Below are 15,566 nucleotides of genomic sequence, written 5' to 3'. Positions count from 1 at the left end.
ATGTGTTTTGTGGCCAGACATATGTTCATGTTCCCTATGAACTTGAAAAGGATGTGTATTCAGCCCTTTTAGATGTTCAGTCTTCTGTAAATACACATTATTTTAATTTGGTCGCTGCCCTTCACTTTGTGTTTTTCTTGATTTTTGGTCTATTTGTATTATTAAGAGAGGAGCCTAGAGTTAGCCAACTATAGTTGGGATTTGTCTTTTTTTCTCCTTTCAGTGCTGAGAGTTTACTGCAGTATTTTGAAGACCTGTGGTTTAGTGCATAGCTGGCATTGTTCGGCTCTTTTTATCATAGCAAATTTTTACGAAATACCCCTCCTGGCCCTTGACCATAATTTTTGCTCTAAACTTAGCAATAGCAGCTCTAGAGTTGTGCTTTTCAAACCGATGTCCCAGAAGGTGTATACTTAGCCCACACGGGGTCCTGGCTCCACTTTACTGTTGTTGTAGTGTTTTCCTCAGGATATGCTGACCCATGGCCAAGTACATGCAACACTAGAGCTCAGCACCAACTCTTCACGTGGGTGAGAGCAGCCAGGGACTCTCCATGGGCCCGGCTGAGACTTTCTTGAATGGCCATTGACTGAGTTGTCTTCTCTCTATCCACCCATGTTTCCCTGCTCTCTCACATTTATTTCTGAGGCCTGCTTCCTGCCCAATCCTGCTTCCTCTCCCCTTTGTCTTTCACTGTTATTTTACCTATAAACTTTCTGGACCTTTGTGTTTTTTGTTTCAGTGAGGAAGGAGGAGAGAGGGAACAAAAAAAGAGAGAAAGAGAGAGAAGGGAAGGGAAGAGAAGGGAAGGGAAGGGAAGGGAGAGTGGAAGAGGAAGAGGAAGAGAGAAATCTTAAGTTGCTTCGCTGTCTTATGATAGTGCTGGAAATTGGGCCTGGGATCTCAGGCAGGAAAAGGTCTGCTGCACACGCCTTGGTGTTCTCTCTCTTGGGCCTCTGATTCAGCATCCACCTCAGCTTCCTTCAGAACCCAAACCCACACAGAAGTCTTTGAATTAACATGGCCAGCCAAGCTTCCTTGGGGCTACTGTTTAAATGATATGCCTTACTCTCTGCTTCTAATTCGAGTTTTTCTTTTGACTGGGTTTTGTTTCTATCTATTTTCTAAAAAAAAAAAAAACAAGAAAACACTATTTGTTTATTTATTTAATAAGGACAAAGAGAAATTGAGAAGGGAAAGGAGAAAGAGAGGGGAAGAGACAGCAAACTCTTGCCCGCAGCAAGTTAAGAGGGATTTAAAAGGGTAAGATAAACTGTTTCTTTCTTTATTGTATACAAATAGAATTAAATGCTTAGATTTAACTATCAAAAAGGTACTTTATCAGTAAGATTATCCTTTCAGTGTAATTTTGTTGTTTTTTTTTTGTATTGAATTTCTAACTCATTATAAGTACAAGGGTTTAGCTGTCTTGAGTCAGTCAGTTGTACTACAAAATATAGATGCCAAAAAGGGAAATTGCGTTCTTGTTCTGCTGCAGTGTACATACTGAGTGATGTCAGGTGGGGGGATGCTGAATTAGGCATTTGCTCCTTTTAGTCACGTCTGCCTATTCATTGTCTTACTTGCAAGACTGTGTTCTTACATTTTTTTTTATAGCATCAGATAAATTTTTATTAAAATAAAATACACGGGCTCAGACATTCATCGAAAGAGCACAAGACACAGGAGCAGTATGTTGAAGACGTCTTTTCAGTTGCTAAGTAAATACAAAATGATAGCTTCATGACTGCCGTGAAGACTGGCAATAAAGCTAGTCTCTCTCCCGCTCCTAAGCACAACAGTGTCTGCAGGAAAGATGTCAGAAGGGGCAGGTGGGGAGAAGGGAGGGTACTAGTAAGGCTGCTTACTATCACAGATAAAAGATAAAAAGAGGGGGTCGGGCGGTGGCGCAGTGGGTTAAGCACACGTGGCGCAAGGCTCAGGGACCTGCGTAAGGATCCCGGTTCGAGCCCCCGGCTCCCCACCTGCAGGGGAGTCGCTTCACGGGCGGTGAAGCAGGTCTGCAGGTGTCTGTCTTTCTCTCCCCGCTCTCTCTGTCTTCCCCTCCTCTCTCCATTTCTCTCTGTCCTATCTAACAACAAAGCAACGTCAACAATGGCAATAATAACCGCAACGAGGCTGCAACAACTAGGGCAACAAAAGGGGGAAAAATGGCCTCCAGGAGCAGTGGATTCATGGTGCAGGCATCGAGCCCAGCAATAACCCTGGAGGAAAAAAAAAAAAAAGATAAAAAGAAAAAAGTTGTCTGGTGATTGGCTCTACAGTTCACTCCTCCCCCTCCCACCCATGACCTGCCCCCATCAAATATGTATGTTGGGGAGACATTTCAGTCATATCTGATCACCAAACAGAATTTGGCAGCTCTGTGTAGACAGAGTTTGTCACACCTGGGGACATATGTCAGGTGAGAGAGCCTTCCTGTCAAAAGTCTCTTTCTGGGGTGGGAGAGATCTGATAATGGTTATACAAGATGACTCTCATGCCTGAGGCTTCAAAGTCCTAAATTCAGTCCCCATCACTATCATAAACCAGAGCTGAACAGTGCTCTGATTTAAAAAATAAATTAATTAATTAATTAAAATAAGGAAAAAATAAATCACTTTCTGGCCAGACTAGGGAATAGCAAAACCATTTGTGCAACAAAGTTGCATGCCCGAGGTACCAGAGGACCCAGGTTCAATACTCTGCACCAGCATAAGCCAGTGTTGAGTAGTGTGCTCTGTAACAAACAAAAACCCTCTTCAGAATAGTTTTTAGAATATTTAATTCCTTCATTAAAAAGATTTCTAGCATTGGAGAGCACGCAGGAAGAAGAGGCGCTAACAGGGCAGTGGTAAACATTGTTGCAGTGTCTGAAACTCTGAGCCCAGAGGAAGGTAGAGGATTCAAGACGCCAAATTCTGTTTTTGTTTGACCACCCTTATCTGTTCTTCAGATTGTTTTTCTTTGATCAAAAGCTGTTGAACTCTGCTTCACAGATTATGCCATGCAAGCAAAAGAAATCTTTAGAAGTTAGAGGGAATTTTGCCCTTTCAAGACTGAGTGTCTTTGGTGGCTTGGTAATTTCATAAAAACGGGAAAATATCTACTATGGTCACTGTCTCCTTTATACACAATGGATAAAGAGCAGGCATTAAATAATTGATTTTTCATCTCTGTGGTCTCACCTGGGCTAAACTGGATTCAGGCAATGATGTGGAGGCTCAGGATTAAATCTGTTACTATCCTGTGTCCTGGCATGCTGTTATGCTGTGTTAAACATTACTGGTTGGATCATAAGAATCACAAGGCACCACACAACCTTATCCTTCTTGTCTGTCTGGGCAGGATTCTTAAAGGGAAAAAAAAAGTCAATGAGTCCTTATCAAATCCCACCGCCACCAAGATAGAACTTAAAGGGCAACAGAGGAAAGAGGGCTTTGATTTTAACAGTACTAAGCCTCTGGGAGAACTTGAAATACGTCCTAGCTTAAGATAAACATTTTTTAGTCAAATAATTTATACTGGATATTATACCTAATATCCTTATATATGAAATGTGTACACTAATTAGCCTCATAATATTTAAACAGGTGGTTTAACAGTTTTATTTATAGTTTTATTTATTTCAGTTATTTTCAAGAGCTCCAACTTATTGGGGTGGAAATTCTCTATAGAAAGAAGTTGTGTGTGAGTGGGGGGGGGGCATTAAATAGCATAATGGTTATGCAAAGAGACTCTCATACCTGAGGTTCCAAAAAGCCCCAGGTTCAATCCACACCACCCACCCCCCATTGTACTAGAGCTGAGCAGTGCTCTGGTTAAAAAAAAAAAAATTGTCATCATTTACTAATTTAATGCACAGGCTTACTGCATGTGCAAGTTTGTGCTCAGTCTTCTGGAGATTATGATTTACCGGTTCATTTATTTAGCGAATGCTTTTTACATGTTAATACAATAGGACTCTGAATATTGTTAAATCAGGTTACTAATCAGGTCTCTGCCCTCTGCCAGCCTACGTGCCAATGGAGAATTTAGACGCTCTGCAAGCAGACGTCTACGTACTATAATTTAATGTATGTTTTCTTCTCTAGCTAGTAATGTCAGATGATATGGAACAACAGCAGGGAAATTGTGTAAGTGTGTCCCCCTCCCCTTTTATGAAAGTTATGGAGGCCCAGCAAGATTGGAATATTTCTGTACTTGAAACTAGTAATTTCTTGACAAATATGTTTTTGAGTCAAACCCTTGCTCTCATCACAATCCACACATATTTTTTCTCTGCATTATTGCTTTGTATAAAAAGATTTACTCCTGAGGGTCGGGCGGTGGCGCAGCAGGTTAAGCGTATGTGGTGCAAAGCGCAGGGACAGGCAGAAGGATCCCAGTTCGAGCCCCCAGCTCCCCACCTGCAGGGGAGTCGCTTCACAGGCGGTGAAGCAGGTCTGCGGGTGTCTCTCTTTCTCTTTCCCTCTCTGTCTTCCCCTCCTCTCTCCATTTCTCTCTGTCCTATATAACAACAATGGCAACAACAATAATAACCACAACAACGATAAAACAACAAGGGACAAGGGCAACAAAAGGGGGAAAATGGTCTCCAGGAGCAGTGGATTCATAGTGCAGGCATCAATCAAACCCCAGCAATAACCCTGGAGGCAAAAAAAAAAAAAAAAAAAAAAAACCTTTACTCCTGAACAAATTTTTTTTTTTGTCTAATTTGGCATTTTAAGCAGAAGAACCTTTCAAGAGTAGAAAAGTTTTCACCAAACTATGAAAATTAACTTTTGATCTTTTAAGTATTTTTTAAAAAATAAAGCCTAGTGACTATATCAAAAACTTGGTAAATCAACAAAATAAGTTAATGTCTAGTGACTTTTATTTGCCCAGTAGAGGAAAGAAGGAGAGGGGAAAAAAAACTTTCAAAAAATTGCCTTTACACACCGAACCTCAGCCTTCTTGAAGCTGATTACACTTTGCAGTCTTCTAAGGAAATGGATGAAAACCCAGCAGGGACACAAACAGGAAGGTTCTGGGGGCAGCACCTCCTTAAATAGCCACAGTGGGAACTCCTCCTGCATTTAGAGCAGAAATTGCACTGCTCTTTGTTTGTCTGGCTCCTCAGGGCTGGAGACAGTCATCTGTCCTACCTCGGAGGTGTTGGCAGCCATAGTTCAGCAGGTGTGGGCAAGTGAATAGGGGCCATGGCACCCCCATCTCAGCGTCATGAGGACACACAATTGCAAAGGTGTTTTGTACTTCTCCCTGAGAGGTATGATCCCTAAGACTTTTTACCTGTCAAGAGGTAAGGTTCAGAACGTTTCCTGAATTGATAACTTTGACTGCAGATGTCTCTCTGCAGATTGGCTCTTTCTTTTATCTAAAAGATGAAAGTAGAGAGCAGATAGTTAACATGACTTAAAATCCTTTCTTAGGTGAAGGCATAGGTGGGGCTGGCACATAGGTGGGGCTGGCACTTCTGTGAGTGATTTATAGATACATAATGCTGAGTGATAAAACTGTCGTGTTTTAGCTTTTCAAAGAAGATCTTGTGGTGGTAGGAATCTAAATTTCTAAAATTCAAGTACAGAAGCAGATAAGACCTGTTACTAATTTGAGAACATTAGTTAAGATTTGATCTTCAATACAGAGAGTTGAATGACACAGAAATCTTTCCCAATACTTGTTTTTTGGGGGCAGGAACCCTTAGCCCACCTAATCTAAACTTTCTAGATAATTACCTAATTTTACAACATCTATGGAGCAGACACCATTACCCCAGTCTTTAGTAGAGCTTTTTGTATTTCTCTGATCAGGCTAAGTTTTCCCTCATTTAGTTCAGTGCTGGGACAAAGGACACCAATGAGAAGTTTTCAGTACTTGTTGCCCTAGTGAAGACAGGTGTGGGGTAGTTTGTATCATGTGCCTGTCCTCTTGAAAACTGTTTTCTCTGGGACTCTGCATACAGCATATCTGTGTGTTCTTTCTGATTTCATCCTGGACTTTACCTGCTTCTCCCTTGTCCATCTTCTTGGAAAAATTAACAGCTGATAAAAGCTGTATTTCCCCCCTCCCCACGGCACTGCTCAGCTGTGGCTTATGTTGCGGGGATTTAAGCTAGGACCCTGAGCCTCAGGCATGCAAGTCTACTCTCCTCTACTTCTCCCTACCAGCATGTCGGAAAAGGAGTCAGTTTATTAACAAGCCAGAGAGGTCTACTTTAAGGTTACTGGATTGTTGGAAAAGTCATGATGCATTGTTGCATAGAAAAACATAAAAAAATATATCATGATATGTCTGGGAACCCAATATTTAATAAGTACATTCTTCCATGGAGGATAAAACACCATTACCAACTAACTTCTCCATGACTCCACTTGTCTACCGTTTTGTTTTCATTCTTCTAGTGTTTGTGTTATGTGTTGGAAGGAAAGGGAAATGTTAGGAAGGGTAGCTTTGTTGCATATTGGAATTTCATTTCCCTTAAATTAGATGGCAGTTATTTGCTTCACAGTGTGAGCAGTAGGATCTTTATATTTTGCAACTGTGTTTATAGTTTATTTTTTATAAATTGTTTCACTATAATATTTTATACTAAAAAGCAATGTGTGTTTTACTCCCAGTGAACTAGCCTGCTTTCTTTCTTTCTTTCTTTTTTTTTTTTTTTGCCTCTCAGGGTTATTGCCGGGGCTTAGTGTCTGCACCACGAATCCACTGCTCCTGGAGGCTATTTTTTTCCCATTTGTTGCCCTTGTTTTTTATTGTTGTTGTTATTGATGTCATTGTTGTTGGATAGAACAGAGATAAATGGAGAGAGGAGGGGAAGACAGAGAGGGGGAGAGAAAGATAGACACCTGCAGACCTGCTTCACTGCCTGTGAAGCAACTCCCCCCTGCAGGTGTGGAGCCCAGGGCTCGAACCGCGATTCTTGCGCTGGTCCTGGTCCTTGAACTTCAAGCCATGTGTGCTTGATCTGCTGCGCTACCGCCGGATCCCCCTCCCCCACCGTGAGTTTTCTTTTTATATTAGTTTAGTGTGAGGTAAGAAAGCCTACTTAGGGGAGCTGGGCGGTAGAGCAGCGGGTTAAGCTCAGGTGGCACATAAGCGCAAGGACCAGCGTAAGGATCCCGGTTCCAGCCCCCAGGCTCCCCACCTGCAGGGAAGTCACTTCACAGGCGGTGAAGCAGGTCTGCAGGTGTCTGTCTTTCTCTCCCCCTCTCTGTCTTCCCCTCCTCTCTCCATTTCTCTCTGTTCTATCCAACAACAATGACTTCAAGGATCACTAAGGAAAGAAAAGCAAGGCCCATGATAGGGTATAAATCCTCAGCTTGATGTTTTAGATGCTCCAATACCTTGATGTGCTTATTTCTTTACAACCTGAACTTAAAACTTTGATGACTAATATATATAGAGACTGAGACTTTAAATCTTGTAATAACGCATTTGCATTTTAAGTTTCAGCTTCCTTCTACTTATTTTGACAGCCCCTACAGTTCTGCATAGGATCAGTGCCCCCTGCCCAACCTCCTTTGTTATGTCTTATCTTACAGTTTTGAAAAGATTTCTTAAACTCTAAACCAAGGGATTAATTGAATAGCAACTCTGCTAATCAATGAAGAATCTAACAAGATAGGACTTGTGTGTATATTTGAAGGTACAAACAAAGACTTTTATTTTTCTGACCCTAAAGAAAAGAACAGAAAAAAAAAAAAATCAGATGGTAAGCAAAACACATTACCTTACCTAAATAGTAAAGAGAGTTTTGCAGATAAGGAATTGTAACATCAGAGGGCAAGGTAATGCAAGGCTCTGTTCTCCAGGGTTCTGGCAGAGATTTTAGATTTAAAAAAAATAATAGTAGTTGGAGATGAACTAAAAGAAAATCAGTGAACTTCTGCAATAAGTAGAACAAGCATGAAGTCATGGATTTTACTGGAAGGCTTCTTTCTGACCCTAGTTGAGCTGCGTGCAGGAATGTGTTACGAAGCGTTTATAAGCCCCAGAGGTGGTGTTTTGAATCACTCTTGCTGAAGTAAACAGAGACTCACTCTGCCTGGAAATTTTCCAGAAGCAGAGGGGAAAGCAGTTCCTTAGAGAGATGTGGGGTATTATTACAGAAAAGGCATGAGGGGAAACAATTTGCCATCACCTTGGGAGGTAAATTCTAAGAGCCTTAACCATGCTCTCTGAAGGTGTCCTGCAAATTGGGGATGGGACTGTCTACAGAGAGAAGATTCCACCAAGAACGACTGAGCCCAAGTGCTTATTTACACAGAAGGAAGAATGGATTGAGGAAAAAAAGGAATTGTTTCTTAGTGACAGGGAATCTTGTGGATTATTTAGAGGCGGGGGGAGGGGGGGCCTTTGAAAAGAGTGTTTGGACAACCTAAATGCTGATAAGATAGACATTCATTGCTCAGTGACTTTAGTGGTGAATAAATAACAGGTTTACAAGGCACAGGTACCAGACTCACTGTTTGTAAGACAGCAGAGTAACAAACAGGGCTGGTCTCAGCCAGCTGTGTGGATTAATGTAAACAATTCTCCATTTCATTGAATGGATACAAAGGTTTATTTAAACTGTTTCTTTTGTGAATCTACATAGTAATCTTTGGGCCAGCTATGGAAAGGGAATTTCTCGCTTCTGTGGTTATCCCAGTTTAGACCCCCACCGCCACGCCACCCAGTCCACCTTGATTTGATACTTTACCAATCATCACATTGTTTTGCTTGAAAAAGCAGCTATAAGTATGGTATTTCAGTTATCCACCTAAATATTCTGGAGTAAGTAGAGCGAGGTTTTTCTTCCCCTCACATCTTTTTTTTTTTAACTTTTTATCTTTATTTATTTATTAGATAGAGATAGCCAGAAATCAAGAAGGAAGGGGGTGATAGAGGGAGAGAGACAGAGAGACACCTGCAGCCCTGCTTCACCACCTGTGAAGCTTTCTCCCTGCATGTGGGGGCCGGGGCTTGAACCCGGGTCCTTGCGCACTGTAACATTTGCACTCAACTGGGTGCACCACCACCCGCCCTCCCCATCTTGCAGATTTTATTTCAAATGATTTTCCTGTAAACCTTTAAAGGAATGTTGGAGATGTGAGACAATCACCGCATGACAGTCCTGTCCGCTGAAGAGAGGAGCTGGTATAGTAGAACCTCCAATGGCTGACCAAGTGCTCTCTACGCTGGAGTATGACACCCACAAAAGCTATGGGAATGACCAAAGCAGGGGGCTTTGTAGCAATATGAGTAAGGTGGAGGCCGACAGACAGTTCACTTCAGAAGGGTTTTTTTTTCTTTCAGATAAACAGCGACAGAGATAGATAGATAGGTAGATAGATAGATAGATAGATAGATAGATAAATAGAGTCATGATGGTACCACTCCCCACCATCTGATAACCTGTCTGTGCTGTTTCCATGTGGTGCTGGGGCTCAGACCACTGGCTGCATGCATAACAAGGACCAAGCTCTACTCTGTGGCAGATGCCTCCCAGTCCATTATTTGACCACATTCTACTTTCATTTCTCACCTACTTTTTTTTTTTTTTAAAGAAGATAACATCTATTCTACTTCCTAGTAATATGTAAATCTTTTTTCTTTGTGTGTGTGGTACACTTTTCAGAGAAGGAAATCATATTATCCCTTATGAAATCGCCAAGTTGGAGAAAGAATACGTGATAATCATTGTATATCCATAAACCCGGAATGAGTTGACTGAGCATGTAGGTATTGTGTTTACAGTTCTGTCTGAATTTACCAGGCATTTGGCCCTTTGGCTGTTATTTGACCAACATGGATTTAGAAACTGATCCCATCTGCCAAACTCTAGCTCAGATTCCATGCCTCCTTCTTCAGAATCTCCACACCCATCTCACACTGACATCTCCAAATTCCTAAAGACTAGCTTATCAGTATTTTTCTTTTAATATTTATATACTCCTCTACTTAGGAAACAAGCATGCTTTTATTTAAAGAAAGGAACTTGGCTGGGGATAGAAGTAGGTCAAGGGCTGTCTTTTTGTTGTAATGGCATTGGAACTTCAGTGGTACATATGCTATGTGTCTTATGTTACACATGTGAAACTGTATCACTAAAACTCTAACACTGTAAACCAATGTTAAATCAGTAAGTTAAGAGAATGGATAATGTTAGCTGTCAGACTCAGGCAAAAACTGAGCCCCTTGGTGGGAATTGTGTAGAATTGCACCCCTCTTATCCTACGGTCTTGTCAATATTTCCATTTTATAAGTAAATTTAAAAAAAAAAAAAAGGATAAGGACCAGAGAGTATAACCCAGGTTTGAGCCGTGAGACCTCATGGGAGAACCACAGTACTAGGGGTTAGCTCTGCTACTTCTCTGTGTCTCTCTGCTTGAATGAAGCGGTCTACCCAGATAGTAGCAGTGGATAAGAACTAAACATGGGGCCAGGCGGTGGCGCACCTGGTTAAGCACACACAGTACAGTGCACAAGGACCCAGGTTCAAACCCCTGGTTCCCACTTGCATGAGGAAAGCTTCACAAGTGGTAAAGCAGGGCTGCAAGTGTCTCTCTGTCTCTTCTCACTCAACCCCCCTCCCCCCTCAATTTCTCTCTGCCTGTAACAATAAATAGATTAAAATAAAAATAATCAAAACAAAAAATGTTATTTTTCTCTTTTGCCAACTTGTAGAATTATTGGCCACATAACCCCCAGATTGGTTCTGTTTTTTTTTGTGTGTGTGTCCAATGTCTACACAGATTATTCTTCGAGAGTGCTTGAAATATTTGACAACTGTGATCATGCTTCTTCTAAACTTCTCCAGTGCTTTCAACATTTCCACATGTGCTGCTGGGTCTTCAGCCTCCATTCAGTCTTTTCTGAATTCAATCTTGCCTGTCCACATCCTTCCTTAATGTGATACCTGAAGCCAAACCTCAGTTTTGCTACATTTAAGATCATCCTCTCCCCTTTCTGTATGATACACTTCTAGGCCATTTAAGATCCAGTTAGTTTTCTTGGCATTCCTGCGCTTGTTGGCTTGTACTGACCCTGCAGTCGGCCAAAAGAGCTTCTTCATCTTTGGCTGCACGGATCGCCCTTGCGTCAGGAGGCAGTCATCCGGAGCTGAAGTTTCTGAACTTCCTCCTCTTCCCTATTAACGTTTATTCTGTTAGGGAAATTTTGGAAGCTTGTTTTCATGGAGTAGTGGCTCACTTCACGAGCAGATGCCATTGAAGTGTCACCTGCTGAACTAGATGCCACGTGCCCCCCTCCTGATCTCTGACACCTCCCAGGCTCTGTGTGTTTTTGTTTCTTTTTTATTTATTTATTTTCCCTTTTGTTGGGCTTGTTGTTTTTTCTATATTTGTTTATTTGTTTTTCCTTTTGTTGCTCTTGTTTTTTTATTGTTGTTGTGGTTGTTGTTGGTGGTGATGTCTTGTTAGAGCAGAGAGAAATGGAGAGAGGAGGGGAAGACAGAGGGGGAGAGAAAGACAGACACCTGCAGACCTGCTTCACCGTCTGTGAAGCGACTCCCCTACAGGTGGGGAGCTGGGGGCTCGAACCGAGATTGTTATGCTGGGCCTTGCACTTCGAACCACGTGCACTTAACCCGCTGTGCTACTGCCCGACTCCCGTGTTTTTGTTTCTTAATCTAGTATTTCTGGGACCAGGTGGTGGCGCACCTGGTTAAGCACCCACATTACAGGGCACAAGGACCTAGGTTCAAGCCCTTGGTCTCCTCCTGCAGAGGGAAAACTTCACGAGTGGTGAAGCAGGGTTGCAGGTGTCTGTCTCTTTCCCTCTCTATCTTCCCATCCCTTTCAATTTCTCTCTGTCTCTATCCAATAATGAATAAATAAATATTTTAAAAAATTAGTACTTCTTTCTGGAATGCATGAGATGTCATACCTGGCCCATCTCTACTGGTCAGAATTTTGCATATCTTTCTACTTGATATCTTTGTTGAACATTTTTTAAAATAAGCTACCTTTTTAAAAAATCTTTATTTATTGGAGAGAGACAGCCCGAAATCGAGAGGGTAGGGAGAAATAGAGAGGGAGAGAGACAGAGAGACAGCAGCAGCCCTGCTTCACCACTAGCAAAACTTTCCCCCTGCAGGTGGGGAAACTTTCCCCCTGCAGGTGGGTGCAGATCGGGGCCTTGAACCTGGGTCCTTGCACACTGTAATGTGTGCATTCAGCCAGGTGCGACACACCCTGCCTCGAATAAGCTACTTTAAAAAAGGTATATATATATAATTTGATATATGTATATTATATATATATATCAAATTATGATTTGATAGGGCAGAAAGAAATTGAGAGGAGGAAGAGTAGATAAAGACTGAGGGAGAAAGATACTTGCAACATCTCTTCACTGCTCATCAAACCCCGCCCACACACACACACGCAAACACACGTGGAGCCTGAGGGCTTGAACCGGGGATCTTGCACACGGCAATTTGTGCACTCAGTGAAAATGTTGAATTTGGTGCTTAGCTCACTCTTTTTTTTTTTTTGATTTGACAATGATCGACAAGTCGGCAGGATAAGAGGGCCATTATTCCACACAATTGCCATCACCAGAATTCCGTGTCCCACGGATGTGGGATCCACATGAAATAATTGGCAAGCCCTGAACTTCAGGTTTCTTGCAAAACGTCTTAGAAACTATACTGGAGGGGATCGGGCGGTGGCGCAGTGGGTTAAGGGCATGTGGCGCTAAGCGCAGGGACCGGCGTAAGGATCCCGGTTCGAGCCCCCGGCTCCCCACCTGCAGGGGAGTCGCTTCACAGGCGGTGAAGCAGGTCTGCAGGTGTCTGTCTTTCTCTCCCCCTCTCTGTCTTCCCCTCCTCTCTCCATTTCTCTCTGTCCTATCCAACAACGAATTGCGTCAACAAGGGCAATAATAATAACCACAACGAAGCTACAACAAGGGCAACAAAAGGGGGAAAAAAATGGCCTCCAGGAGCAGTGGATTCATGGTGCAGGCACCGAGCCCAGCAATAACCCTGGAGGAGGAAAAAAAAAAAAAAAAAGAAACTATACTGGCATCTTCCTAGGTTTCCAAAACGTTTGACTCTCGTGGGTGTGCTCTGTGAGGGCTGAGTGCGAGTCTCTCCTAGGGCCCTTCCGTAGCAGCTGCTTAGCTGGGACCTGTAGGATGATCTCCCAGAGCAGGGACCTCCTGCCTTGAAGACTCACTGCCTGTCTGTCTGTCTGTCTGCTAGTCCGAGAGCTTCCGCTTAGCAGTATTTGTTTGCGCACCAATAATACATTCTCTTTAAGCCTTTAGCTCCTTATCGCTACTTCTTCTATGAAACTTTCAGAGATTTACTTTGGGTCCGGGTGATGGCACAGCTGGTTACATGCTACAGTGCGTAAGGACCCAGATTCAAGCCCCCGGCCCCCACCTGCAGGGGAAAGCTTCACGAGTGGTGAGGCAGGGCTGCAGGCGTCTTACTGTCTTACTTTCTCTTTCCGTCTCTATCACCCCCCTTCCCGCTTGATTTCTTGTTGTCTCTATCCAATAAATAAAGAAAGAAATAAAAATAATTTAAAAAATCAAGAAGAAATAAATGAAGATTTATTATGATGGGAAAGACCGGAATATCACTCTTAACTACTTGATCACTAAGCCACCTTTCTCATCGCTGGTTCCTTATGCTTTAAAGAGAAAGTATGATAGCACATCCAGCATTTTGGATGGGACTGTCACCGATGACCAAGAGGCATGTTAGTGCTGGGCACTACAGAGTGCCACGTGTGGTTACTGAGTGTGAATGCACATCGACCAGCATAAATACCTATCTGGAAACACGTGATTTTCCTTAACGGAATATACTTCTTAGCTAGCTAGCTTTGAAAATAATATCCGGGAGTCGGGCAGTAGCGCAGCGGGTTAAGTTCAAGTGGCGCGAAGCACAAGGACCGGCTTAAGGATCCCGGTTCGAGCCCCCGGAGCCCCACCTGCAGGGGGGTCGCTTCACAGGCGGTGAAACAGGTCTGCAGGTGTCTCTCTTTCTCTCCCCCTCTCTGTCTTCCCCTCCTCTCTCCATTTCTCTCTGTCCTATCCAACAATGACGACATCAATTAACGACAACAATAAAAAACAAGGGCAACAGAAGGGAAAATAAATAAATAAATAAATAATTTTAAAAAAGAAAATAATATCGGCAGTGGCGCACCCGGTTAAGCACACATTGTACTAAGAGCGAGGACCCCGCAAAGATCCCGGTTCAAGTCCCTGCTCCTCACCTGCCAGAGGACCGCTTTACGAGTAATGAAGCAGTTCTGTAGGTGTCTATTTCTCTCCCTCTCAATCTCCCCCTCCTCTCTCAATTTCCTTCTCTCCTGTACAATAAAATGGAAAAAATAGCCACCAAGAGCAATGGATTCGTAGGGCCTGTATTGAGGAACCAACGGTAACCCTGGAGGCACAATCATAATAACAATAATAGTAATAATAATAATATTGGGGTGTTATAACAGCTCATTCTAGTGGCTATTGAGAGTGTACTTTTTCAGGGCCTATCTCTCCCTTCCTCTCCCAGAATCACCACCTGCCATCTCTGTAAGCAGAGTGCTGGCCTGCACCCACACCTTAAGTAGGGTCAGGACAGTTGAAGCCCTTGTTTTTCATTGTTGTTGTAGTTATTATTGTTGTTATTAATGTCATCATCGTCTTTGTTGGACAGGACAGAGAGAAATGGAGAGAGGAGGGGAAGACAGAGAGGGGGAGAGAAAGACACCTGCAGACCTGCTTCACCGCCTGTGAAGCGACTCCCCTGCAGTGGGGAGCCAGGGGCTCGAACCGGGATCCTTATGCTAGTCCTTGGGCTGTGCACCATGTGCACTTAACCGGCTGTGCTACTGCTCCCCCTGCCCCCCGGGTCGGTTTATTTTCTTTGTTCTTCAGATTAGGTCTCCAAGAACATTTACCCGACTACTGCAGTAGCCTTTTTTCTGTTTTTAATAGTCGAAGATACTTGTTTCATGTTTGTGGCGTAGAAGCATGCAGACACAGGGCCTATACACCTTTTCACAGATGATTGTAAAGTTTACTGTGGGTCCAGGTGTCCTAGCAGGACGTACTGTGAGCTACAGGTGAGGACGATCGTGTCGTATGTTGCGTGAGCATCTGCCCGCCTGCCCACGTGTCAGACCTGGCTTGCTGATTGCTGATCAGGATGTGAAAGGTAGAGTTAACAAATGGAAAACTTTTTCTAACATTTGTTTGTCACATTGGCTTGGGCAAGACACAGTTGCAAAAGGTCTTGCCTTGCCGTGGGACAGGCTTGGTTTTCATAAACAGAGTCTGAACTCTGTGTTGATATTCCAGGGCCGCTGTGTTGTTCTTGTGGGGAGTTTCTGTCATAGTTTTCAGTACTAACATTACAGGAACAGGTAACAGCACTGTGACTCCTGAAATAGCCATTTCATGAACAGTATTAGCTCTGGTTGTAGAGCAAAGGTCCTGTTCCCTTGCTTGCCAATCCTTGTGAAGAACAGGGCTGTTTTGTTTGTTTGTTTTTTATTTTCTCCTTTTTTGTTTTTGCAATTAGAGTTATTGATGGCGCC

At 43.0% G+C, this 15,566-nt stretch overlaps 1 protein-coding gene across 4 annotated transcripts in view; it reads left to right on the top strand.

The window, feature by feature from the left end:
- The window catches only part of ARHGAP28 (Rho GTPase activating protein 28), a 203,347-nt gene that overhangs the window by 60,363 nt on the left and 127,418 nt on the right, over positions 1-15,566 (top strand). The window contains exon 1 of one of the 4 annotated variants that reach the window (XM_060200702.1): positions 5,128-5,269. The exons of 2 other annotated variants lie outside the window; for them this stretch is intronic. In XM_060200702.1, the coding sequence (XP_060056685.1) occupies positions 5,202-5,269 (68 nt within the window). In that variant the 5' untranslated portion in view covers positions 5,128-5,201. Of the gene's footprint in view, positions 1-5,127; positions 5,303-15,566 lie in introns of those variants that run through there. One more of the 4 variants, XM_060200704.1, reaches the window with a different exon arrangement.

The sequence above is a fragment of the Erinaceus europaeus genome, chromosome 10, assembly GCF_950295315.1.
Source record: "Erinaceus europaeus chromosome 10, mEriEur2.1, whole genome shotgun sequence".
In the NCBI taxonomy this organism is placed as follows: domain Eukaryota; kingdom Metazoa; phylum Chordata; class Mammalia; order Eulipotyphla; family Erinaceidae; genus Erinaceus; species Erinaceus europaeus.
Note: the sequence above shows the minus strand (reverse complement) of the source record. Positions and strands in the feature narration are given on the sequence as shown.